A 27220-nucleotide genomic window follows, 5' to 3' on the forward strand; every position below is an offset into this window, starting at 1 on the left:
TTTAAGTAAAGACACCTGTGTGGCTGGGACGGCCTTCTCCTGGGATGGTTTTCTCATTCTAGTTGGCCCTCACTTGCTGAGGGTGCTTGAGGAAGATGATAGTGTCCCTGTCTTATGGACAAAGAGGCTGAAATACACCCCTGAGGTGGCTTCACCACGACGTGCGCTGTCGCTGGCCTTAGGTGCTTTGCATGCATTTCTTATCCCTGTATCAGTGACAAGAAAACTCTGATCAGCCTTTGTAACTTTCAACATTGAATGCTTAAGAGAAAGAACACTTTAGAAAATTTGTCCTAAGTATACAATCTGAGCAGGTCAATAACATCATTTACTAGGATGGGGAGAGAGGGATTCGTTCTGGGGAGTTACATGTTTGAACCATTAGAACAAGAGAACATTTCTAAAGGCTTCTTACTTAATAAAAGATTTTTTTCCTGCAAACTATGTATTGAACTTCAAAAGAAATGAATCTAGCAAAATACTAAAGCCCACCAGCAGAGTATTCTCCAGATAACCTGCTTGCTGAGGTGAAAACTGCTTCCCAACCATGCCTGTCCAATTGCACAGAGAATCCGAACTAATGTCCATGCTCAAATTGAGGATGATTTGGTATCCATTTCAGACCTTTTGTGTTGTAACCACTGAGTGTATATAGGTAGAGTTGACAACCGGTGTGGCTGAAGAGAGTTCTAACCAGATCTCCAGAGTTTGGCTCTGAACAGACTACTCGTGAAAGCCTTTTCCCACACATGATTTCACAGCGCAGGCCCTTCAGTGGCTCTGCCTCTCCTAGGCCCTGAAACGCATGCCCACTAAATTAACCTGGGACACATAGAAGCCCTTCAACTTTTTATCTAATTAATTACAGCGCCTCAAAGCACAGGTGATAAGCACATTACCCTTATTAATTACTTTACCACCTACAAGAGTTTCAGTATTCTCACAGGAATACTTCACTGTGAAATTTCTGTGTAGTTATCTATTTAAGGCTGGAGGTGTAGCTAATAATAGAGCACTCGTCTGCTGTGCACAGGATTCAATCCCCAGCTCTACAAGCAAGAGCAAAGAGTGAGCTTTCTGATAAAACAAAAACACCATCATTTTATTTCTTCCTTCAGTCCCAGAAAAGGCTTTGCACAATTCAGAAATGTATTTTTTCTACTCACTCTAGTGCTTTCTTAGACAAGCCTTCTCAATCGCTTAGCTTTGCCTGCCTGCCTGTCTTTCTGTGTGTTTGTAGGTTGTCCATGTTCATGTGCATGTAAATGCATGTGCATTTGCAGGTATACATGCCCATGTGTGTGCAGAGACCAGAGGTCAACCCTGGGTGTCATTTCACGAGAACTTTTCACCTTGTTTTTTAGAGACAGGGTCTCTTGTTGGCGTGAATCTTACAAAGTAGGTTAGGCTGGCTGGCTGGCTGGTGAGTTCCCAGGATCCACCTGTTTCCTCGTCCCTAGCACTGGAATTATAAGTATGTGCCATCATGCCCAGCCTTTGTGATGTGGGTTCTGGGCATCAGAACCCCAGTTCTTTTCTTCACATGCCATGGACTATACCAGCCAGCCCAAGGATCCAGTTTGCAGTGGTTCACCCTCAAGACCCCTGCTGTTTGCTGAGAGTCTGGTCAGACAGACCAAAGGCAGTGTGTGTGTGTGGTCATTAATAAAATCTTAATGTATTGGAGTACATTGTTGTTGGAAAGATTCTATTTAAAATCAGATATTTGATCACATACTTTAAAATATCCCGTTCAACAGAAATATAATATGAGCTACCCAAGTAATTTAAATTACATAGTGGCCACATCTTAAAAAAAGAAAACCTATGAAAATTGACTTTAATTCATTTAACTTGTGTAATATGATAAAATTATTATAATTTCAACATGGATTAAAGAACTATATACAAAATTGTTTTTGTATTTTTTCTTCAATAAAGCTTAGGAATCTGGTATATATTTTACATGTGCAGACTAATCTTGATATGGACTAGTCACATTTCAAGTACTTAGGAGCTAACATGGCGATTATTGGGCAGGGAATCTGGGACTATTTTATGTAAGCGCATAGAAGGCAAAGACTTCATTCAGTGTTTCAGAAATCTAATCGAATTGTTTAAATAGGAATAATAAAAGATACTTGATCAGTTATTAGCAAGTGCTGTAGTCAAAGACAGACACACATTCATCCTCGGTATGTGGAAGTGCTCTTAGCTGTGCTCTCCCTGTGGATCTAAGAACAGCCTTTGGGAGAGTAAGACAAACAGCACAAGTGAACACTGTTTCTTACTTCCCTCCTATCTGAACTGGAATGCTAACTCTGGGCGGGAGGGAGCTCAGTGTCCCCTGGCTCCCTCTCTTGCACGCTTCTCTTCACTTCCAACAGCAGAAACACATCAGTGCTTTTCAGGGTCTTCAGGAGGATCACAAAACCATGAGGGATGCCAGACAGCATCTGCTGCAGAGGCTATGCAGCCACAACTGAAAACAGCAGCTGGCATGCTGTTTGGCAACGCTAAGATTGCCTCTGGGCTCTAATTTGCAAAACTGAATTCCTTTTATTCTTCCAGAAGTAGGCTCATTGCTTGCATCTTCTACAAGGTCTTAATTTAGCCATGTTGCCTAGTGTCCTGCTTCTTATTCTTTCTTCCTGCTCTTTCCTATCTCTTTTACGATTTCACCACTTTTCATAAATCTGTGCATCATTTGACTTCTGCTTGGGAAGCAAACAATTGTGATCTGTTCTTTCTAAGTGAGTATTGTGTATCTATGGAGGACACTAATACCTTTAGTGGTCATCATTCTAAATAATGAACAATCTATAATGGTGCTGAGATTGACAGCACAGATTAAATGCTACACTTCTTCATCCCCCCAGCCCTCTGAAACAGAATTTATATGTAATGTTTGCATATATATATATACACATATGTATATAACCTTATAATCAAACATGAAGAAAATAAAGATTTCATTAACTTTTATGCAGACTTAATTCTGAGACATGACAACTTAAAATTTTAAAACAAAAATTATCATGAAGCATTTAGTCAGCATGGCATGGAAAGTACTGAAGAGGAAAATACCTTGTGGCTGGTAAGAATGTGAATGCTTGCCTTCGGCATTTATAGCCTAAATCTTTCTGAAACCTACTGAGGAATTACTTACGCACTGTTTCTTTTCTGACAGGAAAAAGAAACAAATTGAATATTGTTAGTGAAGAGCCTCAAGGAGCTGCACTTTATTTATCACTAGTTAGTCATTGTGTAGTTTTTATAGCATCCTTAGTAGACTGTAATCTAACGAGGAACTTTAAAAAATAGTTCTGAAAACCCCTCACTTGTTGAACTGCCTCACTTAGAACAATGCCAAATTGAGCTGATTATGTGTTCACACAGTCCCCATTGCCAGTGCTGGAAACCAAACGCTTCACTTTAAATCTGAGACAACATCTAAAATTAGAAGAGTGATACATGTCCTACTTCAGTTCAAGGAGAAAAAAGGGACACATTGTTAGTAAACAAGACAAAACTCAACAAGTAAGCAAACCCTTGACAATCCAGCGTTTGTGCATTGGGCTTGGTGTCCTTTGGCTTAGTGTTAGTGTTTAAAACTATTAAAACCAAGATTGTCACTTGACCTCCTCTAGAGAGGTGAGTGGGAAACAGAGATCCTCCCGGTCCTGCTCCTTCCTGCTGCGCTGCAATATCCCTATCTTCCTATAAACTCACACTTTCCCACCACCAGCAATTCTTGACAGGAGTTAGAAGAATTTCCCAAACATGTCTGCTTGTGCTAAATTAAGCTTTCACTTAAAAATAAGGGAGTTGGGCTGGAGAGATAGCTCAGCAACTTAGAACACTGGCTGCTCCTCTAGAGGACCAGGGTTCAATTCCTCTCACCCACCTAGTGGCAGCCATCTGTAAGTCCAGCTCCAGGGGATCTGACGCCCTCTTCTGGCCTCCATGAGCACCAGGTCCATAGTGCACAAACATATATCCAGAGAAAACATCTATACACATAACATAAATAAGATATAAAACACTTGGTATTACCTTCTTACATGTCACCTCCCTTCTTCCTGACCTTGGATGAGTCACCCATCTTGCTGTGTCTCAGATCCTTCCTGGGTATGTTGACTTGAGCTTGAATTCATTCCAGCTCCTAGGACTGAATTTGTTTGCAGGTGCATTGTAAGTGTTGGATTGAAAAAGTCTCACGGAGAGGACAAATGTCATTGACGTTTTACCCGAGATAAAGCCACAGTTAGCATAGTTTCCTGTCCATTTAACCACGTGTCTACTAATACAGGCCTGTTCTAATCCAAGAGAATGTCTGATGAGCCGAGTCATCATCATGCCCCTATTTTTCGACCCCTCCTGCCACAGCAGGGCCTCCAAAGGCAGCAAGTTTGAGACCGTGCTGGCTGGCTCCAGGTGTGCTCACAGGACAGCCAGCAGTTGTTTCAGATGCATTCAGTTTCTCCCTTTACAAATCAGGATTCTCGAGGTTTATTAGCTCTAGTAAACACCGCGACTCTTCATGTAAAGCTCACTGTATCAACACAACTGTATTTCTGTTATTTCAAAATAGGCATTTCCCCATGTCTAATTATATTTAACTTTTAGTGCCTACCTCCATCCCCTGGCATCCTATGATTTTTCTCTTTTAAAAATTGTCGTTGGTACAGAATTGTATCTTTTGTGTCTAGCTTCTCTTATCACAGTGGTTTTGAGTCCCACACATTTGCTTTATACTGCTGTTTGGAGGATGTCCTATAACCTGTCCATTCTTTCTAGGTCTCTGGTAAGTATGTGTATTACTCTGTACAAAAAGGAACGGTATCCAAGTACCTGCAGTTGCCACAACAGCATTGTTGGAGACCTTCAACTGCCCTTGCCGGATTTTGAAATTATTTATGTATTTAATTTAAATTCAAGCCTTTCCAGTACACACGATCCATCTTCATAGTGAATACCTTTAAGGACCAGTGAAAGGCCTCTTATGATGGCAGTCTGGCCAAATGTTTTTATGCAGTCAGGGACTTCTGCTTCTGGGAAATCAGGTTCTCTGTCATTGCTATGGGAGGCATGACCTTTATCAGCAGGCCCCGTGGGATAGAATATGATCCTAAAGACTTGGGATTAGTAAAATCAAGTCTTTTGTTCTGGCAGAGACTGCTCCTGCAACCCCGTCTGACCACTTCATTGCCAGAGTTTCTTGTGAGGGGAGAGAGAGAGAGAGAGAGAGAGAGAGAGAGAGAGAGAGAGAGAGAGACAACACTTTGGGGCAAATGTGTCATTAACAGAAGAAAACCCCAGGCTATGAATTCTTCAATGGTTACCCACATGACCTTCTAGAAAATAATGAGTGGTGTCAGGCTGTAGGATTTTCCTCAGAAGTCTCACTCTCACTTGCAACCAGCCACCGCTATGATGTGCTGTGCAAATAAATGGTGTCCTGTTTGTATGTGTACTTGTCTCATCACTGACTTCATTTGGTTGTACCAGTTTGTCAACTGTTACATTTGATGTCTCTTCACTGCAAAACACAGATAAGGACAGTCCATGCAATTTAACAATATGCCAACATTTTGTTTTTTGCCCCTATTCCCATAGCTTTGAAATAACAGTAGAGCTCAAGGCTTTCTTTTTTTGTCTGTCTTGTGTTTTTCAGGTGGCCTGTCTAATATCTTGCCTTTCCGTCCTTGTAGTCATCTATGCAATAGGACCTTTGCTGTACTGGCTGCCTATGGTACAGTAGTGCTTTATATGATATACTTCTTGACCTTTAATTAGAATTATTGTGCACTAAATATCCTGGGAGAATAAATTCAATAATACTAAATCTGGAAATCATTTTACTTAAGTGAACATTGAGCATAGTGGAAAAAACACCATATTTCACAAGGGAGAAAGGGAAAAAAATGGTGACAGTCTTCTGGCTCATCAGGGCGAAGTAGAAATAATCTCATGAAAAGCAGACTTCTGAGACTCGGTGTAGCTCCATGGTAGAGTACTAACTGAGCATGCACAAATTCTTTGGTTTGACCCCAGGTGGAAAGAGAGGGGCTTTCAAAGAATTTTGCAGAGTCTAGGCTAGAGGACAAAATCCATTTTCACAGCATAGACACATCTTTTATTCAGTGGACCTCCACACTGATGCTTCACCTAATCCATCATAAATCCTGGGCTCCCAAGCAATCTGAGCTGCCATCCCAGTCTTAGCCTCCAGTGTTCTAAGTCCTAGTTTTTCAAGGAAGAGGCACCATTCCATAAGATAACTGCCTAATACTCAAGTTCATTTTTCACAGGTGTAAATATCTATAGGTGAAACAAATAACTACCATTAGGACCCATGTAAAGAAATATATGAGACAAATGTATAATTTCTGTAACAAACGTATTTCAAATAAAATACAGTGACTCTAATGAAAGGACCTCCGGCCTTGTGACAGTCACCTTCATAATTCAGTTTTTCTTTTTCTTATCTGTTCTTTTCAATTTGCAACAGTTTTGCCCATGAGTTCCTAAAATTGATGTTGTATCCCTAAAGCACAAAATAAGTTAATTTTGAACAAGCAAATATTACTTTAACCTAATTGGTGACAGCTTTTCTCAACAATTTACTTTTAGAAAAACAACCAACAATACCTTGGTGCCTTTAAACTCACATTAAAATCTTTGTCCTGCTTCTCCCCAACTTATTTTTCCTTTGCAGTGCGTTCTTGCAAGCATTATTGTTGTGGGACTGAAGGGAATGTTAATACAGTTCCGGGATTTAAAAAAATACTGGAATGTGGATAAAATCGATTGGGTAAGTAGCAGTTGGACCAGACATTTCCTCTTTGGCTTAAGCACATGCTACCAAATATACTCTAATACTTTCATTGGCAGGAAGCACAGTTAACCATTTGAGACTTGGGTATGCCCAGTTAGATTTTCACAATTTGAATGAAAGCATGAAAATTTTTTCTTATTTTGATGAATATGTAATTTGAAAATTTTCAAAGATATACTAGCTAATTTGAGTGGATTGAGGGTTCCAGTTTAAATTATGGATTGATTTTGAAGGCAGAGCTTACTGAAGAAATGCACAATGAGAAATATGATGACTTATTATGTGCATGAAAACCCGGCATTAAATGTATGATATGTGGATACAAGGTGGATCTCAATGGTATCTACATTAATGCCAAAAAGTCTTACAACTTGTCTTCCAAATGGATTAAACCGTGGGGAGGGTTACATTAATAAGATATCTCTGGGAACAGAACAGATTAGATAACACTAAACACTGAGAAAGTGTGTTTTGGCTAACAGAAATATTTAGTGTACTTACATTCTAGAGAAACTAGCCTACATACAAGTGTCCCCAAATATCCTCCCACTCTCCAGGGTGAGTGAAGAATCTCATGAGTAGCCTCTGTTCTGCCCTACACGGCACTTGTCCTGTTGAAATATCATGACCTACATTTTGTGCTATGGAGCTTTTGGGCATACACTGGTGCTTACTTTCACAATATTGCTTCTGTGACTGTTAGCACAGCACACGGTTGAGTCCATGAGGGATTCATAGACTGATAAAGACTTGACCTGCTTGATATTATTTGCGCAAGAAGAAGGCACAGAAACACAAATTTATTGTTTGCCATAAGTCTTTTTTAAAAATCTGGTTCAAGAGTCCTTTATCTTTATTTTGTGTGTCATTTTCAAGTAGTTTCCTAAGAATTCTCATGGAGTTTATATTCCCTGAGTCATTTCATTTTGAAAATACTGATCATTTTATATACCATAAGAGAATGTCTAAAATGCTTTCCCCCAGGCTCTTTTAGAGCCAGCTATATTTTCAGACACTGATAGATAAGGTAGAGACGTCAACATAACTTGTATTTTATGTGAGCATGCTTCTCTAAATTAACGCTCCATGACCTTTATTCTTCCTGACCACAAAATTCAGTAACATCATATTTGACTATTTTCTGTGGCTTAGGGTACAGTATAAAATTACTGTAAACCTCAGGTTTGACCTCAGGGTAGGAACTGGTTACAAAATGTTTCTCTTAACCTGTACTTGAATATTGCTCTGTAAATATATGTTCTGCCTTCTCCTTAATGAACCATGAATTTATTGGTATTTTTATTTATTTATTTTATTTTTCCTGTGTGCAGGGTCTTTGGCTTGCTTTTGTATACCCTACTATGTATGTTCAGTTATGTTTATCCTGCTTTGCAACTTTAAATACTGTTTATATGGATACTGTTTTGATTTAGAGTAAATTTCTTTATTTAGTTTTTCCAGATTGCTTTTTTTCATCTAATTTTATCTTTTTTAAAAGAAGTAAGTGTGTGCTTGGATTTCCATGTGTATCACTAGTTTTTCCCCCCTTCATTACATGCCCAAATCTATTCTTTGAATCTGTTTCAGGTTTCTCTTTCTTTCTCTCTCATTGGCTAGGTCTCAGTGATTCTTTTAGGACTACAGTCAATGCGGTAGCAGCAGGATATGGCAAGTAATCAGGTGCAGCCTACAGTTCTGATTTAGGCATGTCTGCTCAAGATGTGTCCCTAGCTGAGCAGTAGCTTTAGAAATTACAGGATGCTTGGGGATCTGACACTGTCACTTCTGCATTCTCTGTCTTCCTTCATCTCTAACTGTGACAATAGTTTCGGTTGTCAAAGTGAGTAAACTGAGAAACACTGAGATTAGTAAAGTATAACTCTAGGTGTGTCTACCATGCTGTTTTCAGAGAGGATGAACTGAGATGTAAAGACCTGTGCTGAATGTGGAATGGATCCCCAAGGCTGGGGACCAGGTAAAGAAAGAGAAAAGGCCATCAATAGTCATTTTGTCTCAATAATGTGAAGTGATTTGCTTTGCCATACCCACACCAACACCATGACCTGAAATCCTTGAAGCCACAATCAAAATAAACCCTTTCTGCTCTGGGGTGTTTTCCTCTAGTACTTTGTCACAACGACAATGAAAACACCAGTAGTTCTTCTCTGGTTGGGAACAAGATTGAGTGACACAAATGGCAATCCAGGTTTGATGCAGTCTGAGCTTATCAAATGCATGTCTGCTGGTGTGTTCGCTGCTTCTCTGCTGAGCCAGCCTCAACCAGAAAACCTAAAGGCTCTCGTCCCTCCTGACTCTTACCAATCAAATTACTGTAAAGACCTGTCAAGATTCTGATAACCTCGAAAGACTAGAGTGGATTGAAAACTGAGAACACATTGTGGGATTCCCATGCTTTTCTTGATTATCATCCAAACTTCTGAGTATTGGGCAGGTTTATATCTTATGTACAGTTTGGGTTTTAAAAACACATTTATTTCTCATTTTAGATGTTTTTTTTTGTTTTATAGATTCATTTTATACTATGCTTTGACTGTATTTTAACACGAGGTAGTGGCATACAAATGTATTTAATGTATAATATCAACCCAATATGCAAATTTATCTTAGAGAGGCACACAAGGAGGTTTACAAGGCTGATCCAGAAGCAGGCACCTAAGCAGGAGGCTGTTAGATAGAATAGAGAGGAACAGTAAAGTGTGAGGCAGGGGATCATCAGTGAGTTGAGGGTGGTAGTTTCCAGTCGTTTTTGTTATAATTGAGAGACTTGGAGAAGAGATTGGACAGGGAGTTGAAAGAGCAAAAAGAGTGGGTGAGGTGTGATTCCAAGACTGCTGACTACAGTATGTTTGTGAATCTTAGTTTTATTGCCAAGGAAACAGTGGAGAAAGACGAGATTTGGAGATAAAGCTAACAAGTGTGTACTTGGGCATGTTGAGTCTGAAAGAGTCTTTATAAACAGTTTTAAAACGGTTTAAGAACTTATGTTTTATGTTATGGATATTTTGACTAGATGTACGTCTGTACACCATGCACTATGGCCAGCTGAGGCCAAAAGAAGATGTCAGATCTCCTGGAACAGGAGTTACAGACAGTTGTGAGCAGCCATGTGGCTGTTGAGAATTGACCTTGGATCCTTTAGAAGATCAGCTAGTGATCTTAATCACTGAGCCCTCTCTTTAGCTTCATATATGTATATGAAGCTAAAGCTAAAGCTAAAGCTAGAGCTATATATATATATATATATATATACACACACATACAGGAAGTATAGGCAGGACAAGGAGAGAGGAGAATTGGGGAAACAGGAAGAAGGGGGGAGAGTCACTACAGCCACCGCCAGGACAAACAGCATGTAAGACGCTGGTAAGCCACCAGCCACATGGCAAGGTATAGATTTATAAAAATGGGTTAATTTAAGATAAATGAACAGTTAGCAAGAAGCCTGCCACGGCCATACAGTTTATAAGTAATATAAGCGTCTGAGTGATTATTTTATACGTGGATTATGGGACTGTGGGGCTTGGTGGAACCTGGAGAGAAGCCCTCCAGCAACAAAAACGCTATATATATATATATATATATATATATATATATATATATATATATATATATACACACACACACACACATTTCTTAGCCGCTTCACCAAAGATCGGTGTGTGTGTGTGTGTGTGTGTGTGTGTGTGTGTAATATAACTTAAAGGAGTGGTTCTCAACCTGTGGATTGTGGCCCCTTTTGCAAACTTTTATCTCCCAAAATATTTACATTATGATTCACAACAGTAGCAAAATCACAGTTATGAAATAGCAACAAAATCATTTTATGTTTGGGGGTCACCACAACAAGGGGAACTGTAAGGGTCATAGCATTGGGAAAGTTGAGAACCACTGATTTGAAAGTATAAAGTTCAAAGATTATGTAAGAAGTCACCACTTAAAAAAACAGAAGTCAGCCAGGTCGGGGGTGGTGTGCACCTTTAATCCCAATACTCTGGAGGCAGAGGCAGGTAGATTTTTATGCATTCAAGGCCAGCTTGGTCTACAGAGAGAGTCCAGGACAGCCAGGGCTTCATAGAGAAGCTCTGTCTTTGAAAAAATGAAAATGAAAACCAAAACAAACAAAAAAACCCCTAAGCACTCCCAAACCCCAGAAGTTTCTTGTTCTTTTTTTTTTCGTTTTTTTTTTCACAGTTTTAGAGTGATTCAATTTAGAGTTTGGTGTAAAAAACCCTGCAGAGAAGTGAGGAAATAGGACTCTAAACAAGAGTTTCACTCACAGGTTTTGAACTGAGTTGAGAAGCTGATCAGATATGTATATAATTTCAATGGAATGGACCCAGTGGATTGCATGACGTATCAGATGTATATAATTTCAATGGTGTGGACCCAGTGGATAGCATGACATATCAGATGTATATAATTTCAATGGTGTGGACCCAGCAGATAGCATGACATATCAGATATATATAATTTCAATGGTGTGGACCCAGTGGATAGCATGACATATCAGATGTATATAATTTCAATGGTGTGGACCCAGCGGATAGCATGACATATCAGATGTATATAATTTCAATGGTGTGGACCCAGTGGATAGCATGACATATCAGATGTATATAATTTCAGTGGTATGGACCCAGCAGATAGCATGACATATCAGATGTATATGATTTCAATGGTGTGGACCCATCATCCCAGCAGATAGCATGACATAGGTCAGGGGAGTGAAGTAAGTCAGTGGCTGCTAAACTATTTTCACTGACTTATTGTCTTTAAGGAATGAGAAGAGATGTCTCCTACAGTTCAGGCAGCTTGGAGGTTAACCTGTGTTTAGGGGTTATGGATCCCAAGCAGTTCTTTCAAAAAGAGTGTGAGAGATAAGAGCTCGCCATTTCCTGATATCTGTAATATGTGCCTGATATCTGGGCCTTTGTAACAGGAATTGTTACAGAACACTGTTGAGAGTAGTTTATTATTAATTTACATTTGATATTAGCTATAAAGTAATCATAGGAAGTTACTAAGCACTTGTAGAGCCTGATCTATAGAGGATGCAGCTGTGGGTGTAGAGCTGTATTGTTTAGATATGACTATATAACCTGGACTAACCATAGAAACCCTGAAAGTAAAACAAGGCCATGCTGGGGTGCTCTAGACAGGGAACGGTAGGACACAGGTGCTGTTAAGAGGGAAATGGGAAAGCCAGAGGGGATATTGTTGGGAGGGAAGGAGGGAGAACGATACAGAGAGGAGAGAGGGAAGGAGTTTAAAATTACAGGCAAGCTCAGTAAAGGCAGGTAGATGGAGAGAAGGGAGTGAGTTGGATAATGCTTCCCTCCAGAGCTACAGACTATCAAACAAAAACCCCAGTGCCAGACATGGGAAACTTCCCTGCGGTTGTTGGTCAGAGGAGTTCAAGAGACTCCCAGAATAACAGTCTATTGCCCTTACACATGGTTGCCTCCCAAAACTCAGGGAAGGCCTGACTGCTAAAGATTCCACACACTTCAGATACAGGTCTCGGAGGAAACGAGGTGAAACAACTAGAAGTGTTCTCCTAAGGACTAGCTCTCATAGTATCCAAAGGTGCTATGCAAGATGCTAGGGGGAAAAGCAATTGATAGAATCACCGAGCTGTAAAATCTATGAATTGCAACAATGACCAACATGGCCAAGGTGTCCTCAAAGGTACAATAGCCGTCTAGTTGGATTTAAGGCCCACTCAATAATTCATGCCTGGTACTGTGAACCTAGCCAACTGGATCCTAGAGAAGAACCTACCATTGCCATTTTTCTAAACAAATATAATCTCTAACCACCTCCTAAATACTTACCTTTACACCCACAGGTAAGTGAATCTCTCACCCTCCCATCTGAAAAGCTTCTTTCTGGTGCAGATAAAGACTTACAGAGATCCTCAATTGGTCAAAATATGGACAATAATGACTGTGAGGTGCCCAAAACCAGTTAATATCGGTGTTAGGTGTACAAGACAACTTGCACACCTAATGCTCAGGGAAAAGTGTAGGAGAGAGGGTAGAAGTATTATTAAGAGCCAGAGGACCAGAATGCATCTGGTAGGTAATGTTTTTTATATATGATAGGGAAGTTTCATCCATGAAATCTCAATAATACGAGGCCTTCACATGTCAACACCAGTTGATATACCAACATAGGGGATTCTCACAAGGCCATACACCTAGATGAAGAGCTATAGACAATGACCAATAAAGAGAGGGAGAATCAGTCTCCAGAGATGTACACCTTGGGTTATTCAAACCTCAACCATCAGTCTTAAAAACATATGGATATGAACAACACTAAATGGACTCAGGAGTCTCTATTTATATGCATATATAAAACAATAATTAAAGAAGGAGAGACCATGAGTTTGAAAGGGAGAGGGGAGACATAGGCAGAGTTGGAAGAGAAGAGGTAGAGGTGGAAATGATGTAAACACAGTGCTCATGTCTGAGATTCCCACAAAAATTAAATGAAAAAGCACAGAGCTAGCTGTTATTGCAATTGTTTGGCTTATTTAATGAATTCTGGCCTCCAGGCTCTGTTTTTTTGTTTTGTTTTGTTGGGTTTTTTTTAATGACAAGATCCTAAAATCCTCAAGCCATTCGCCAATTCTGGAGATTGGTCAGCAGAAGCGAGCCTCATGATGCTCTGGTGAGGGTCTGCCATACTCAGGCAGGCTCAGCACCTGAGACAGGTAGAGCTCAGAGTCATCATAGAAGTGGAAGTTGTGGTATAAAGCGTTCAGCCCTACTTTGTATATGATTTAAATACAATGTCATAGAAAGGAAAAACAGTATACAGAAATAAAGACCAAAATGACTGCCAATTCATCTGAATTAAAGAGGAACAATTCTGTCACAACCTATGAGATGGTACGCTGGGGTTGATCTCGTAAGTCATAATCTAGAATTATGTTTACAGGAATTAGTTACAAAAACAGAATCATTTAAAATATACTGTTTTCTTTTATGCCAGAATGTTTGTGTCTTTTATTGGAAAAGATAAAACTCTCTCCATTTGCTTCCAAGGGCTTAGCTTTACAAAACAGCATATTTTGAACCAGGTTTTGGTAGAGAATACAAAAAAAAATTTAAGTCTAAAATACACTCTAGAAACATTTACTTCAGACTTGTCTAAGGAAAGTCACTATGTCCATTCCTCAAGATTTCTTTGTTTTGCCGGGCGGTGGTGGCGCACGCCTTTAATCCCAGCACTCAGGAGGCAGAGCCAGGCGGATCTCTGTGAGTTCGAGGCCAGCCTGGGCTACCAAGTGAGTTCCAGGAAAGGCACAAAGCTACACAGAGAAACCCTGTCTCGAAAAACCAAAAAAAAAAAAAAAAAAAAAAAAAATTTCTTTTTTCATTTCTAAATAAACATTTTACCTTTCTTTAAATACCAAGAACTTCACACAATGCATTTTGATCGTATTCACACCCCTGCCTCCAGCTCCTCCTGGATCTACCCTCACCCAACTTGGTCTTTTTTTTAAATCTATGGAGTTCAATTTGTGTTGCCTAATTGCTGTAAGAGTCAAGCTTTTCCCCAGAGTGTGGTTAACCCACCAGGGATCACACCCTTAAGGAAAACAGATTCTCCCTCTCCTGGGAGCTATCAATTGCCCAAAATTCCTCCATCAGGGGGTGGGATTTTATGCTTATCTCTAGTTGTTTGTCTAGTTTAAGCTTGCATGTGTCTTGTGCATACTATTACAACCGAGGTGAGTGTGTATGTGCAGTTGCCTTGTTGGGCCCAGAAAACAATTTTGTTGTGGCCATCCACTACCTGTGGTTCTCACACTCTTTCCACCCCTTCTCAGATAATCCCTCAGCCTTAGGAGGGGTGCGTGACACAGCTGTCACCAAGATTTTATGTTATCTTTAGGTAACAGAGTGGGTTTTCAATCTTTCACTTATGGATGATATGAATTATGTTTTTGAAGGTACTCTAAAACATTGAAACAGAAAGAAAACAAGTTAGGATTGCCTGGATAGGCAAAATGGTATATGTTATTTGGGGAAAATAATTTGAAAATCATTCTTAGACTAGTATTTTATAAATATATGATTTTCTGTTTAGAAGTATAACCTTTCTAGATTTTGTAAATTATTTTTGTTTTTGAAGATACTTTTCATCACTAAACTTAGAAATACCTGCTTTTTTATTTGTTGCAATTATAATTTCAAGTGGTGGGTAAAATTACAATAAATTTAAAATTACAATTAAATGAGAATTTATTTTCTTAAAAAACTTGGAATTTCTTCTAACAATTAAGTCAGCCCTGACATTTTAGCTTTTTAGGAAGTGGCTCTTTATAAATAATGGTTTTTCTAGGAGTTAATCTAAAATCATTGGTGATGTTGCTTTATTCAGTTACTTTAACACTGGGCTTTGAGAAGCTTGTATAGTAACAAACTATATTGGTGTTTTGTACAGTAATCATAGAAAATAGAATATTGCTAAGCATGACAAAAAAACCTGCAAATAGTTGCTTTTAGTATTGTTTTCCAATAAGAAATAGTAGGAAATTACGACATACTTTTGTGCACACACATATCAACCATTTACAAATCTTTTATATACTATGTGGGGCTGGAACTAAGGGTTGGCAATCCACCAGGTTAAACAAAGTGCCTTTACTCTTCTCCCATTGAGAATATGATGGAGCCACAGTATGGTTCTGTATTCACATTAAAGAATATGTTCTTGGTCTGGTGAGTTGGCTTAGTGGGTAAAGGCACTTGTTGCCAAACCTGACAACCTGAATTTGATCCCTGAAACCCACGTGGAGAGATCTGACTCTAATAAGATTTCATCTGGCTTTCTATACTCAACTCACATCATGGCCTGCTCACCTTTGCACTCCCCCACTCCCCACACCACAGGGGCGGGGGGAGAGAGAGAGAGAGAAAATAAATAAGCAAACAAATATTTAGAGATTTGTTCACTGGGGTGCTGTTGAGTACAGTTGTGAGATATTTGCAGTTCTGAGGAAAATGAGAAAGAGTAGCCACGTCTTCTTTTTCCCGTGTCTCTTTAGGGCATATGGATCAGTACTTACATATTTACAATATGCTTTGCTGCCAATGTGGGCTTGCTGTTCGGCGTTGTCTGCACCATAGCTATCGTGATAGGACGCTTCCCAAGGTAAGGCTTTATTTAAATACTTGCTTTCTTTTTACTCCACAGCAAAACATATGATATTATAGTGGCTTTTATTTTACACAATATATATTGTTTGATAATTTAATATTCCCTCACTTCTAGTAGGGAAACAGGAAAAGAGATAGCAAAATATTTTACTTACATATGACATATACTAATATTGGTCATAATAAAAAAAACCATCAGTGTCATAACAGAGCCCCAAAATAAACCAACTTAAAGAGACAACTTTATTTTGCCTAGATTTTAGAGGTTGCCTTGGGCCTGTAGTGGCCCAGTGCATCCCTGGTGGAAAAGAATAGTGGAATAAATCTACTTGTTCCTAAATGCCTGGAAAACAGAGAGAAGGGGTTATGGTGCCAATATCACCTTCAAGGGCACACTCCCAGTGACCTAAGTCCCTTTTATCCCTAGAAGGTTCTACCTTCTTCTGTCAGCAGTGTAAGCTGGCAACCAAGCCCTTTAAAATCCAAACTATGACAAATTTCATAGCATCTATTAAAATCAATAAATCTCATGGTCATATACTTTATCATAGCATTTGAAAAACAAAGGATACAATACTCAACAAGACATAAACATGTGCCAGTAATGATCATTTGGGAAATTGAATGGCCATTTTCACTTTTTAGAAGCTGTGTTATTTGCTGTGGAATGCCTTATCACTTTGTCTTTCAACTGAGTACTGTCAACTCCTTCACCTATTTTGAACAATTTCTTTCCCCCGTTCCCAGAGTTCATCTGCTAATTGTCATACTCCATTCTCATGGGTCCCATGGGATTATCCATGAAATAATTTGAGCCTATACCTTTAAAAAGTAAAAATAACCTATAAAATCTACTTTCGCCTGTATAGAACCTGGAATACAGATCATTATCTTGGCTTTTTTGCCACCGCATCCCTTTTCTTCCCCTCTTTTGACAAGATTTTTATCAGACACTGTATTGTCTTTAGCACTTTCTCATTTTATAATTTGTTAAAATCAGGGTAACTCTTACAGCTTGGAGCTGTGGGATTCTGGGGAATTAAATAAGATATATTCTATTTATTAATTTCTGGTTAGATACCTCTGTTGTTATTCTCTACTATGGAGCATCCTCACAAAAGATAGATTTACCAATATCTTCTAGACAAATTACCATAGAGTATAAACCACATAATTTCTAATTTTCAAGATAAAAACAGCTTGCTGCTTTTGATTCTTCTCTGTTAATATAGTGATCAGGAAATGACTTGTAATTTTCATCTGCCTTGAATTTAGGGCAAAGACTTTAAGTGTAACGAACATGAAAGAACTGGAGTTTAAGGTGAAGACAGAGTTGCATGACGTAAGTCCAACTTCCTTTTCTCTTCATGCAAGCTTCAACATTTGTGGACACAACAGTTCTGCAGGGTCATAAAATTAGACAAATTATGCTACTTGACAACATCGTGCCATTTTCCTAGGTACTGGTTTCTAGTGGTATATATGTGAGCGCCACACATGGCAGTGGACATGCATTAGTCAGTAGAGAAAAAGAAAAATCTCTTTGAATTTAGGTTTCTAATTAGATCACATCATGGTTCGTAGAATTTCAGTTCACAATTGACTTGTGGCAGAGATTACTTCAAGCATTTGAAAACTTCTTTTCCATTACTAAATTATATAAAATAATCCAAACTGATAGCTTTTTCTTCCTTAAGTGATAAAGAAAATTAGTGAATAGAAAAAAAAAAAAGAAACAAGTCATTCATGGACTGCTGTTATAATTACCGAGTCACAGTTAGGGTGGTGAATATGATCATATGTATGCATGTATAAAATTGTCAAAGAATTTTAAAAACGTTATTGAAAATACAGTGATACTGAATTATTAGCTGAGAGTAATTAAATCCGAGATTCTGTCTAGAATGCCAATAGGCATAGAATTATGTACAGTGGAGACGGTTCATAAAAAGGCCATTTACATAAACTGGCTTGCTTTGCACATGTGTAAGGTGCCATCTGAGTGTTGGAGTTCTATTATCTTGTAAAATTTAAAGTTGTTCTTTGACAATTTCATGCAGGTTGCTTTTACCCCGTCCTCTCTCACCTCTCTCTTAACTCCATGAACCCATCCCTTGCTTCATCCCCCCTTCCCACATTCTCGTCTGTCTGTTTTGTTTTGTGACCCACTGAGTTAAGCCAAGGGTTTTTGCCTGTGGCTGTGTACCCAGAATAGAGCCCACTAGGCAGGAATGGGCAGTTCTGGTTTCTTGTTTTAAATAATAACCAGAAAAGTTTAAAGTGGGGGAAAAATAATAACAATGTAAGTGTTCACTTGAATCATTTTTGCCCATTTTTAAAAGTTGGCCTCACTTTGAACCTGTTTGATAAATGTTTGGTTAACATTTCTCCTTTATTTTCTTATTCACTTGCTTCATTACCTTATGATTCCCCTCAGAACACAGAGAACTGGCCTCCTTCCAAAACGACCAGTGTCAAGGTCTTTCCAGGTAGCCTGAAAACAGGAAGTAACATCAGGAGTCTTTCTGTGACACCCAGGAGAATGGTTTGTTCTTTTAATAAGAGATTTACTTCACAGAGGGCTGTTTGACTCAAAGCCTTGGAGGGTGTCCCAGGCTCAAGTTTTCAACCAAGTCAGCCTTTCTTTTCTTTCATATTTTTCCCATGGGAATTTAACCCATAGTCCCATCATCCCCCACTGATGTCCTCATCTTTCAGATAGAATATGATTTTAGGTTGACGAGTTTTCACTCTAAAAATCACTGGTGAGCAAACTGCATAATCCTTGTCTTGTGGGCCAAGTATAACTTAGTGTGAATGAGGGACTTTTAGGACAGATACAAATGCTAGAAATTTCTTACGTTCTCAAGTCTTGATTGTCTTCTGTCACCCATATAATAATAACTTTTGCTCATAAAAATCCCCATTTTATTAAAATGTTACATCTCAGTGGTTTCATAATACTTTCCATAAAAATAAGAGATGTGAATAAGATTGCATATAATTTGCATATAAACTGTTGGATGAAAATTTTAGCTTATTTAAAATGGTGCTACTCCCCTTTTTACCTCCATGCAAAATGCCCATTTCTAACTTGGGATACTCTTCTCATTCAACAAACTCAGTTCTGTTGAGGATTTCTTAGTTGCAGCAACTTGGATCTTCATTCTTTAACAAATATGTAGTTTTTCCATCTTGAAACTACTGGAACAATCAAATCGGATGACTGTATATGACAGACTTAAACATTAATGGTTTATTTTCAGTTTCTAAGTGGTTGCCTCTCGACTAAAAGTTATATTGGCAGCTTAACCTTTTGCTTTCTTGTATTATTTGTTGCAATTCCCTCACTTTCTAGAGTTGAGTATTTTCAGTTTTATAAACCCTGAAATACACATTTTAAACATTTGTTTAAAAAATGAGCAAATAGCGAGGTCTACAAATTACCCACATTTATGTACCTAATTCTTTATTTCTTCTGCCTGCCTGCATGGCTAGTCTCTGCATCTCTTCTTCTGTGGGAATACTAAGGCCTGAAGGAGTAATGCCTTGCTTGCTTGGTAAGGAGCTATCATTGCACAGGATTGGCCATCTTCTCAATCAGATGCCTGTCCCAAAGTCACAGAAAAGGGGGTTTAGGTCTGACAGCACCAAGTGCTGTCAAGAGCAGATGGACAAAGTAGTTATATTTTGTGTCAAAACCTTTTCTTCTCCCTGTCCACACCTTTTGTCTACAATCTGGCACTGCAGTGTAATCCAGGGCTGGCCTAGTACACTGTGTTCCAGACACTGTCTCTCATGGCTTTCTTACAATTTAGACTGCCAATTATTTGCAAAATCATACTTTAGCTAGAGGGGGGCTTACATCAGTGTTGGATAAAGGGATGATAGTGGACACTTTGAGACACATTTTCAGTTGTATTAAAATGCTGATGGACTCAGCAACAGAGTGCTTGCCTAGAGTATGAGAGACGCCGTGTTTGATCCACATCACTGCAAAAATAACAGTAAGTTAATTTGAATTTATAGGGTGAATAAAGATAGACTTTTTGGGAGGATGGGCAGTCTAGACTGTTGCCTCATAGAACCCAGTGAGTAGGAATACAAGACACTCCTTGAAAAGCTGTGGACTTATTTTGTTGCTGATGTTTCTCAGTACAGATGTGTGTATTTCCTTGATGTATGTGGTAGTCCATTAAGACTTACAAATAAATTTTTGTAACAAAAATGTTAGTTAAGAGATTGCATCCATACTTGATATATCATGGCTGGTTGATATCCATGGGAGGCCAGCCCTCTACCTAAGGTGGAAGAGTAAGATGGATTGGGAGGTTGGAAGGGGGACTTGGAAAAGAGGAGGGAAGAGAAACTGCAGCCAGGATGTAAAAACAAGAATAAATAAATGAATGCAAAAAATTTAAAGATTTAGATAGAGATAGTGCATCCACAATTAAGTGATATGTTGACTTACAAGATTTTGTCTGATCGGGTATTGTTTTTTGTTTTTTGTTCTGATTTTTTCTGACTTGATTCATATTTCTGAACCTTCCTTTTTTCCTCTTTAAAGGAAACCTTGCAACAGGTAAAAATCATCTCAATAAACAACCCACTTGTTTTCCTGAATGCAAAGAAATTTAATGCTGATCTAATGAAAATAATCCTAAAGGAAATTGACAGTAGTCAACCACTTGATGACGTCATCAAGGTAGGAATGTCAGGTTAATGATGTGTGTCATACTACAGCTCACTAAAAATGTCCTCAGGTAAACAGCAATAGGGTAGAGATGTGTTTAGAGACCTGTTCCTCAGGAGAAACTTAATATTATGTTTGGCTATCATTTGCAATATAACCTGAGAATAGGACAATATTAAATATTTTTAAGAAATTTGTTCATCATGGTCTTAAAATAAATATGTGATGATCTAGTTCTTCAGAATATGGAGTATGGTAAACAACTTCAGAGAAGCATAAATTATTGTGACTACTATTATAACATTATTATGAAATTGTTCCTCTCACCCTTCCTCCCCCTTTTCCTTTTCTTCCTTTCCTTTCCTTACTTTTGTTTTCTTCAAATTGAGACAGGGTCTCCCTATGCAGCCCATGACCTTTCTGCCCCATTCTTCCAAGTACTTGGATTATAGCTGTGCACTGCCACCCACTAACATTCAGCTTTCTTTACCTCTGTAAGAAGTCTCTGTGATCAGATACTGATGAAATGTGCATCAGGACAAGTCAAGGTGAATGTGTAATTTGCCCTTGAACCTCAAGTCCTCTAAAGTGTCTAGAGACTGAGCTTCAGGGCCAAGCTGCCTGTGTTTGCCACTCACCAGCTGTGGGAATTTAGAAGGGCTTATGCTTCGGGGTCCTCATTTGTAATAAGGATGATTCAAAGAGTTGAAATGTATAAAACCACTTACACTAATGCTTGGGCTGCCATGCTGGACTACTATATCATTAATTTGCTTGACTGTCTTTCTCATGAGGCATTCCTTGACTCTCCAGACATTTTCTCTTATATCCTTGAGTGTGTATCTTTTAGTCACTCAAGTACATAGGAGATCTTAGGCCTCTTGTTTCTGGTCTCAAGAACTTTGCAGAAGGACAATCCTTTGTCCACAGCTTCATGCTCTGCCCATAGTTCTCATGCTGATTTGCCAATGATCCTGTCTCCCATACAGGACCAGATACATGATTTTTATGGTCACAGTTGAAAATAAAGACTTCCCAGAATTCTCCTTGTCTGCTTATCCAACCTATAATTCCTACCTGGCTACTGGCCAATCAGCATTTTATTAAACCAGTATACAAAAGCATTATTCCACAGCACTGCCCTGCCTTTGTACTTTTAGGGTTTCACTTTCAGGGAAATACTGAGGTGTAGATGTAACCAACCATCTTGTTAAATAAGAAACACAGAACCAATTCAAAGAAGAAAGCCAAGAGATCAGAGCTAAGAGCCTTACCTGCCTGCTGCAGCTAGCCAAGAGACCTCTCCAAAAAAGAGACCTACTTCCTGTGTGTTTGTCTTTATATAGTCTTTCTGTTCTGCCTTCTCATTGGTTGTAAACCCAAACACATGACTGCCTCATCACTGCCTGTTTGTACAGCCCTCCAGGTCTTCTATGGTATTGAGATTAAAGGCGTGTGTCTCCAATGCTGGTTGTATCCTTGACCACACAGAGATCTACCTAGCTCTTCTACCAAGTGCTGAGATTAAAGGCGTGCGCCACAAACGCCCAGCTCTGCTATGGCTTGCTATTAGCTCTGACCCCCAAGCAACTTTATTAACATACAAATAAAATCACATTTCAGTATAAATAAAATACCACCATACTGAGGATCATGGCCAGTGTTTTCAGATCAGGAACTTGCTCCTTTATCTCATTGTTCACATTGATATATAACCTATTTCTTTCACAGAGCCTCTATACTATATGGCAGTGCACAGTTGTGATAGTTTTTGTGGACTGGTGTTAGCCCACAGTCACCATGCAAAATAGTATTAAGAAAAAAAAGATATATTTTTAAATAATCTCATTAAACTATAATAAATTTGTCTAATTTAATATCTTTCACCTAAAACCCTGTAATGCAGTGTAATCCAGGGCTGCCCAAAAAGAACCTGTTTCCCAATACTGCTTTCTGTTTTCTTCCTTCAGTTAGGACTATTATTCATTTGTAAAGTTATGTTTCAGCTGGAGGAGGCTTATACCAGTGTTGTATAGTGGGATTATAGTTGGCACTTTGTTAGGACAAAATATATTTTAAAAATTGCTTTATTTTTGACAGTTTTGATTTATAGAAAAACTAAGAAGATATGGTAGCTTCTCTATACCTCATAGCACTGTGAGCTGTTAATGTCTTGCATACCACATACCAGCTCCTTCCAACAAAATTACCTTTTCCATTGTCTTTTCTGGGGGTGGGGGTCGGGCAGAAGTGAAGGGAGGAGCTTCCAGGATTCTGGATGATGTTCCATGTTGCATTTAACTGTCAGGCTCTTTACGCTCCTGTTGTCTATGACAGTTTCCTAAATTTTCTGGTTTTAGAGGTTTGGAAAGTTTTGAGCAGGACTGGCAGGTATTTTGTAGCTTGCCTTTGTTTTGGAATTTGTTTGGTGTTTTGCATTGTAAGACTAGGGGAAAACACTTGGAGGAGTAGTCTCATGTCCTAGCCAAGGTGCATAATAGAAACAGGACTGATTACTGTTGGAGTGATATTGATTCCCAAATAATGTAATGACTTGGTTCCTCTTTCAAGTTCATCTATTTTTACCCTCTCTATGCTGTAATGTGGTAGGAAGTCACTGTGTTCAGCCCAATTATAAAGGATTAGAGAAGTTATAATTAACCTCCTGAAAGCAGAGTATCTAGGTACATTATTTAAAATTCTTCTGCACAAGAGATTTCAGAGAAGGTAAGAGGAAGAAAGGAAAATTGCCAGTCCCTATGATACAGCTACACAGTGTAGGTGCCATTATCTGAATTCCACATAATAGAAAGATTGAATCTTGGAATTATAAGAAACAATATGACAGGAACATGTAATCCATAGCACTGGACAACATGTAGAGGAAATCGATTCTCCACTCTGCCTTAAAGATTAATACAGAAAACCTGTATAGGCAGTGATTGAGAGTAGGAACTTGCAAAGGGCTTGGCTTTGATTCCGGTCTGAGCTGTTCCTAGGTTTGTGATTTTGGCCTGTTTTTCTAACCTTCTCATCCTTGATTCCTACATAATGGAACACAAGATTAGTAACTTCACAGGATGGTTCCGAGGACTCAATTATTAATGTCATCAAGATTCTGGCTTTTAGTAAACACTGAAAAATACCCATTTTCATCATCATCACCAACAGCAAAAAATAGTATACTTTTTGATAAACAGATAGCATCCATCTTGAACTATATGATACAGACCCAATTTGTTTTCACTCCCTGACATCTAGCAACTCATAAATGTTTCTCAGGCATTTTCATGGGGCTAACGTGTATGAGATAATTTCTGACCTCAGATCAAAACAAATTTAGTCTTTCAGAAAATGTTCTAACATCTGACTCAGTGAGCAAAGTATCTACTGAACTTATGTATACTTATTCCCAGTCCATAATTGTTTCTTCATTTCCTAGTTCACTGCACACAGAATCTGAAACAAGCCTAGAGAAAAACATCTGAATGAGCTAATTGTTGTAACTCATTGTGGGGAAGGGAATGTGTGGCTTTGTCATTGGTAGCCATATTGTTTCAGGATTTTATTCTTTGCATTTCTTTTGATTTCAGTGTGAACAGAACACCTTGCTCAATTCCCTGTCCAATGGTAACTGCAATGGTGAGTTCTCTAAGGAAAAGGGAGTCTAAATGCTTTGATTGAATTTACATAGAGGATAAAAATCATCTCCTCTCCTTCCCTGTTGGCCTCCCACTAGGTTTTCCTTGTTCTTCAGCTAAAGTCTCTTCCTTTTTCCCCTTACTTTCTCCTTCTCCCCTTCCCTTTTCCTCTCACTCTCCCTTCTCCTCTTTTTTATCTCTCTGCCTCTCTCCTCACTCTTCCTCCCTTCTCTTTCTGTTTCCTCTCCTTTATCTTCTTCCTCTTCTTTATCTTTTTCCACCTCCCACTCCTGTCCCCTGTTCTTGTCTCCATCTATCTCCTTTTCCTTCTCCTTAAATTGAATATCTCAACTCTATGTCGACTTAATACAGATCAACCTTTCCCCCAAACATTTTCCCACATATATTTTAGAGTTCTACTTCATACAACTAAACCAATTACAGACTGATGCTTTCCTAGGATAAATGTCAGGTGACAGCAATAATGTTTTAATGATATGTCCTTGATAAATTTTCCAGGCCAATGTTTGTTCGCTATAAGTTAATCCTCCTCTAAGAACATGAGTTGAGTTGACTTTCTTTCAATATACAGAAACTGAAAGATATAGGAGGCAGTCGTGTATAACTGCAGTCTGAGCACACAAGTACTGATGCACAGCCCTGCAGTACGAGTGGACTGGTACTGATGCACACTGTGCAGTCTGAGTGAAATAATATTGGTGCATGACCCTGCAGTATGAGTGACACCATAGAACAGCACAGCAACTAGGTGATAAAAGACAGAATTAACAAAATCCAAATCATATCTAACCAGAGACTAAATTCCCAACAGGCCAATATGGAATTATACATTGTACAATTTCAATATTATTCATTGGTGAGAAAGAAAAAGAACAATGAGAGGGAGAAAATTTTAAAAGTCTATTGCAGTGAATGGGAGCTTGATTCATAAGCATGATATGAGGTCTGACTCTGGCTGTTTCTCTGGTGACCATACACTGGGGCTATAATACAAATTTCAGCATATTTCAAATGATAGTAATTCTGCATGCAGATTTACTTGCCAATGTGAAATTACTATGTAAATCATTTGAAAAGATTCATTCATTGTATTTTTAATTATATGTATATGTGTGGGGAGGTTGAGGGTGGGGCATGTGCACATGAATACCTGCATGGGCCAGAAGGGACATTGCATCCCTAGACCTGGACTTACAGGCAGTTGTGAGCACCCTATAATCAGTTCTGGGAATCAGGCTCAGGACCTGGCTTAGGAATAGTACAGGCTCTTAACCACTAAGACAACTCTTCAGCTCCTAAGCTGTAAGCTATTAATAGAAGAAAGTTTAGAACCAGAAAATAACCCCAGAGTCTCATTGCATTTGGAAATTACTGAGTACTCCTTGTAATTATATAGTATCTTAAGAAGAAATCATAATAAGAAACAGAGAAAAGGGTAGATTATAGGGAAATGCATTTCAAAATATATGGTGCTGATAGAAAATTTATCTACCCATTCACTCACCATCTTCATTCTCTCACTTTTTTGGACCCTCCAGTTTATCCCTAACCATCAGCAGCTTGTTCCTCCTCCCCCTCTTCCTCCTCCTGCCCCCTCTCTTACTCAGCCACACCACCCTGCTCCCACTTTTCTAAGCCTTCTGTGGTCTTGTTCCCAATTTCATCACCAAACTTTTTATGGTATCATTTATCGGACACCATCCCCCACCCCCACCCACCCCGTCCTTGGGCTCACTACCTTACGGTATCATTTCTGGTACCCCCCCCCCGCCCCCATTCTTAATCTCATTCTCATTCAAAATGAATCAACATGACTTTCAGATTTTTTTTTTCTGTTGTAAGACAAATGATGCTAAAGCTTAAAACTTTCAAACAGGGAACAATGGGATCCAGGCATGTCTATAAGGGGAGCTGTGTTTGGTTTACAGGATGGTAAGTTAAATGTGTTATGCAGCCACCTAGGAGACACTCAGCTGGTTTAAGGGATAAAGACTAGGACCCAAAGAGGCTCAGTCAAGGTGAGACTTAAGAAAACCACTGGGTAAAGGAGAAAAGAGCCCTAGATCCCCTTTCTCCAACATCCTTTTCAGATGAAGAGCTGTCATACAGCAGAAAAAACAAACCTATAAAACTGTCTCCATACATTAGAAGATGGAAGGCATAGCATTTTTTTTTTCTGAATGAAAACTGTAATTGTTAACTTGTGAAAAGATCTTCAAGAAGTATGCTTAGTATTTTAGGTCATCTGATGATAATGCTAAACAGGAGCCCTACGGAGTCTCTGTTGCCATGGTGAACTTGCTGTGTGTGTGTGTGTGTGTGTGTGTGTGTGTGGGTCTTCCCACACATTCCCACAGGTTCTCTCGAGGTCTCTGCACATATAACTCTTGCTCTTTTCATTCATGCAGTTTTCATGTTGTTATTCACCTGGAAAATACTTCATATATTCCTTTAAGATTACTTGATCTTAGGAATAGTAAGAGGTACTGCATAGTAAATGATTAAGAAAGTAGACTTGGTTTCTGCTGTCGTGGACCCCAATGTTTAAGCAAGCTTCCACCCTCCTGAAACTCTTGCTTTACTCTTAAACCCCAAATAAAAATTCAAGTGTATAGACTTCTGTCACTGCTGTTGTCATTTTCCTAAACTCAGTGGCTTAAAGCAGCACACATTTATTGCATTATAGTATAGTGACAGAAGTCTGGAGGGAGTCCATGAGCATGGCATTGGAGTTACAGTTGGGATATACTTCTTTTGGAGGTTCTACAGGAAAATCCCCTGCTCCTTTCCATCTTGGTCCATCTGTATTCATTAGTTCATGCTGGCACTG

At 38.9% G+C, this 27220-nt stretch overlaps 1 protein-coding gene across 2 annotated transcripts in view; it reads left to right on the forward strand.

Annotated features, from left to right (window-relative positions):
* Positions 1-27220, forward strand: part of Slc26a7 (solute carrier family 26 member 7) — a 127116-nt gene that overhangs the window by 80480 nt on the left and 19416 nt on the right. Inside the window, exons 9-15 of one of the 2 annotated variants that reach the window (XM_076563870.1) lie at positions 5678-5755; positions 6722-6817; positions 15924-16030; positions 17311-17377; positions 18473-18580; positions 20603-20740; positions 24322-24370. In XM_076563870.1, the coding sequence (XP_076419985.1) occupies positions 5678-5755; positions 6722-6817; positions 15924-16030; positions 17311-17377; positions 18473-18580; positions 20603-20740; positions 24322-24370 (643 nt within the window). The remainder of the gene's footprint in view (positions 1-5677; positions 5756-6721; positions 6818-15923; positions 16031-17310; positions 17378-18472; positions 18581-20602; positions 20741-24321; positions 24371-27220) is intronic. The other variant, XM_006983277.3, reaches the window with a different exon arrangement.

This window comes from Peromyscus maniculatus, chromosome 2 (genome assembly GCF_049852395.1).
Source record: "Peromyscus maniculatus bairdii isolate BWxNUB_F1_BW_parent chromosome 2, HU_Pman_BW_mat_3.1, whole genome shotgun sequence".
Taxonomy (NCBI): Eukaryota; Metazoa; Chordata; class Mammalia; order Rodentia; family Cricetidae; genus Peromyscus; species Peromyscus maniculatus.